Raw genomic sequence first — 4019 nt, forward strand, 5'->3', positions numbered from 1 at the left:
GCCACTTTTTACTATACTGATCGTTTCAGAATCACTTTCTGAAGCAACTTAAGCTTGTCTGTCTTTCAGTCTGTCTTGTTTTCCTTTTATACAGTCTGCAAGCCGCAAATTTTAGAGATATTTTAATTGGGAATGGTTCGGATTGGACGACGTTTTCAATCACTTCCCATGGCTTATTTCGAATGGTGTAATATGAATAACTGTAGGGCGGTGTAGGGTATCTAATATGGGTCTGATATGTCTGTCCATACATAACGGCTTATTATTTACTGAAATTATTTAATGGATGCTACGCTTTGATCTTAGACATAAGGCTGAGAAGCGATAAGAGTTGAGCGACTGTCACTGCAAAACCGATAGGTGACAGTTCATCCTTTTAAATTGCAATAAAGAGAAATTTTTTCTTCCAAGAACTTTTTTTGAATGGACAAATAAGCATTCCTTATTAACTAAGCTCAACAAACGAATGAAAAATATATTTAGCGGACATTTTAAACTTGCGTTATAGGAACGGCCCTCAGTCTTTGAAGCGAATATAATTTTCTTACTCGTTTTCCACAGATCAATTTGTTACGGTCCATAGTAAAAGATTTTGCTTTTTTTCATTTCCACGTTTTCTTTTTTATTTTTCCTACTTACTAATAAATTCTTTGGTTAATTCCAACATTCTTTTGTGCGCTAATTTTCTAGCATTTGTGCCCCATAACATAGTCACGTGATTCCACTTTTTGTACGGATATAAGCTATCTTCGATAACATTCGGTAGATGGGCTGCCAAGTTTTTTACATCTAACTCGCTGCTGAGTTCATCATTGTAGGTATAGTATAAGCCTACAGGCACTGTAACATTCTGTAGTGGATAATCCGGCGGTGTAGGCTGTCCGTAATATTTCAGATTTCGCTCAAAACCATAATCATAACGACAGAATCGTTTGGATTCTATTAGCTGTAGATAATGGTCAAGTTGCTTCAAATTACAACCGGCTGGTATATGTCCCAATATGATTGGGAAAAAGGTCTAAAAATATCTTCCTCAATATAATTGGATCATATATCATTACTTAAGAGTTTTACATAATTAATGTTTTGTTCATCACGTCCCAAAAGCTGGTGAGCAATTTCCAGACAAGCGGTTTCCATCATCCTGGAAGTGAAGCATAAGTTGAAAAGATAATAGCTGTGAGGTAGAAGTTCGTAGATTTTATTCTTTGAAATTCTTGTAAAAGTTTGCGCTACACCAAGTAAAGATGTGCGCATGTTGGCAGTGAAAGCGACCGGGCCCAAGGCATGCATAAAAGAAATTTTATTATTGTATTCCGGTTTTAACGAACATAAAACCCAAAATGCTGTAGTACCCTAATCAAGAAGAAAAAGAAAATCAAGGTCTCGAAATAATCGATAATTTTGCTTTTGCTACAACCATGTACCTGCGAGTGTCCGAAATATGTCAACTTCTTGAAATTGGTTTTTGCCAGCACATAATCAATCATGGCTGATAGGTCGTACAATCCGATTTCGTGCCAACTAAAACGCCAATATGATAAATCTGTGTTTGGATTTAAAAACGTATGATTTCTGGAATAACGATTACCCCGGGCATTGCCCATCCAAACATCGTAACCCTTGTCATATAGATAATAACCTGATTTAAAAAGTTTTTAAAAGAATTTTCATAAATAGTTTTTTACTCATATTTACCTAAAGCAGTTTCTGGTCTCATTAATATCCATGTCGCTGAACTATCTAAAAGTCCATGCATAAGCAAAACGGGTGGCTTTCCCGAGTTAACTATGCGGTGCACACCAAGTATGTATCCGTCGGTTGTTATAACATGATGAGTTTCAACCGGATATTTATATCTTTTAATGAGTTGTGCCTACAAAAGAGTATATATATATATATATATATATAGGAGGATTATATTAAATTATCTGATACACCAGAACGGAGTTAAAGTTCTCATCAAGTTTTACTGAGCGCATTTACCGTATTTAAGAAAGCTTCGTCTATAATATCTTTTGGATATGTTTTATGTAAATAATTTTCTCCGCTATCCGCGGCATATAACCAGGATATGAAAATTACAAAATATGTTTTGAATATATATCTTAAGTTAATTGTAAACATTTTCGACTCAAAAATGATTTCAAAATATATTTTTTAATTGTTTTGTATTTAGCAGAGTTACCAGTTCAGAGATCAAGCAGGAAAAGTCTAATAGGAAAAGTAAAAAAAAAAAATATAAATTGTCTCCAAATCAAATTAATACAAAGAAAAATTGATATCGAATTAGCGATACCCTACATTCACATAACATAATTTTGTCTTTGAAGTAAAAAACATGTATTTTCCATTAGGGACAAATATGATAGCTCGACTCTTCTGAACTTGCGATGAACAAATGCGTTGTAGTCACCATAAGAGGTTTAAAGAAATTTGTCTAAAATTGTCCAAAGCAAAATAGCCAGTCTTTTACAGGAATTCCTTGCTCGCTAGAGTCGATGTGATATCATTTTAATCGTCTCGACAAGCGAACGATTTTAAAATCATTGTTAGTAGACAGAGTAAGTGAAGAAAAGGTAATGGTGTTCGCAAGCAATTTACTGAAAGATCAGGAGAGTCGAAAGTATCTCCGTACTATCCAAAGGCAGACTGTACAGGTAGGTCTATCCCGTATAAAAGAGAAAGCCGATATTTTTGCTGACATGTTAGTTGCATGCTTTCGGTTTAAAAGCTCCTTTCATGATGGGTAGTTATAATCCAGCGATGATGTTTATTCACGTTGCATTGGCAATGCAATTGATTGCATTATAAATTTTACGGCAAAAAACTAGGTGCAGCGATGAAGATTTCGTGTTGCTGCCGAAAATGTAATTGATTCCACAAATTAATAAAATTCATATACCAGAAATATTGAAGCAAAAATTTTTGGGAGCTTAATTGCAGAAACACTCAGCCAGAGTACGATATAATTTCCTTACTTGCTAGATGTGCGCTTAAGATGGTATATATGCAAGCCAGCCAAGCGGACAGGTTTATCAGGCTTGTAGTTCCGTTTCTTATACTCCGTTATACCTTATATATGTAACGTTAACATAAAAAATAGTAAAACTTACTCAGGTCTTCTTAACACCCTTGATGAGGTGATCAATATCAATCATCGCCATTTGACAAAATAATTCGATATGTTTATGTACAGGTTTGAAGCGATAATCCCGAGCAATCGAATACAATATTGTTTTGATGAAATATTTTTTAAATGAATTGATTATTTGAAGATGTTTCCATAATAAATTTAAAATATTTGCGCTCAAATAATGCTTGATGTGAACTCAAATGCAAGCTTAACCAAATGCTGGCCTACTAAAATGTAATTCACTTTAAAGTGATTCGAAGATAAAAGAATCCTTTGAAAAATTTCAGCAAATCTTTTCTATATTCAAAGGTATCTCTAAGTTGTTGTCATATATGTTTTGTTTGCACAATCTTTCATTTACCGTATCTAAGAATGATTCCTTTATAATATCCTTTTGATATGTATTCGATAAATAGCTTTCTATGGTATGCACTGGATAAAGCAAAGAAATAATTATGAAAAAATATTTTCTGAATATATTTTTAAAATTAATTATAAACATTTTCAATTATTTCTATTTCTTTTTTTATATAAATTTTATATTTAACGGAGATAGTAACGTTGCTCAACGTTGTCGCAGAACTAAATTACAAAAAAAAAAAAAGTAAAAAGCTTTCTAACCGATCTAATATTAAATAATAATAGTAATTACATCAGTTGTAGAGCCATTTAATAGTATATATTCTATTCAGATATTAGATTACCAAGTTCACACGCGCGCGCTCTTAAATTAAATGTGTCTAAAAAATATTAAGCCTTATCAAAAAAATAATTTAATTAATTGTAAATTTCCCAATAGATGTGCATACATGTGCAGTGAATGCATTTAGAAAATATTAGAATTTTTTATTTCTTAGCGGCTCAATATTATTTGTATTGCATA

The 4019-nt window shown here is 32.7% G+C and overlaps 1 protein-coding gene across 1 annotated transcript; it reads right to left on the reverse strand.

Annotated features, from left to right (window-relative positions):
* Positions 1-603: 603 nt before the first annotated feature.
* Positions 604-3698, reverse strand: LOC119632951 (lipase 1-like). The gene is made up of 5 exons (XM_038026115.1): positions 3498-3698; positions 1699-1876; positions 1428-1642; positions 1075-1356; positions 604-1018 (listed from the first exon to the last, which is right to left on the reverse strand). The coding sequence occupies exons 1-5, from the start codon at positions 3636-3638 to the stop codon at positions 632-634; spliced, it is 1203 nt and encodes a 400-aa protein (XP_037882043.1). The 5' UTR covers positions 3639-3698; the 3' UTR covers positions 604-631.
* Between the last annotated feature and the right edge of the window lie 321 nt (positions 3699-4019).

The sequence above is a fragment of the Glossina fuscipes genome, unplaced genomic scaffold, assembly GCF_014805625.2.
Source record: "Glossina fuscipes isolate IAEA_lab_2018 unplaced genomic scaffold, Yale_Gfus_2 2, whole genome shotgun sequence".
Lineage (NCBI taxonomy): Eukaryota > Metazoa > Arthropoda > Insecta > Diptera > Glossinidae > Glossina > Glossina fuscipes.

What these genes read in the sequence shown, in the direction of transcription:
- LOC119632951 (XM_038026115.1), bottom strand. Translation starts at nt 3,638, where the DNA reads ATGTTTATAATTAATTTTAAAAATATATTCAGAAAATATTTTTTCATA. An exon ending in CATATTTCGGACACTCGCAG is followed by an intron (nt 1,357 to 1,427) that starts GTACATGGTTGT and finishes CTTCTTGATTAG; the next exon opens with GGTACTACAGCATTTTGGGT. An exon ending in ATGAACAAAACATTAATTAT is followed by an intron (nt 1,019 to 1,074) that starts GTAAAACTCTTA and finishes AGATATTTTTAG; the next exon opens with ACCTTTTTCCCAATCATATT.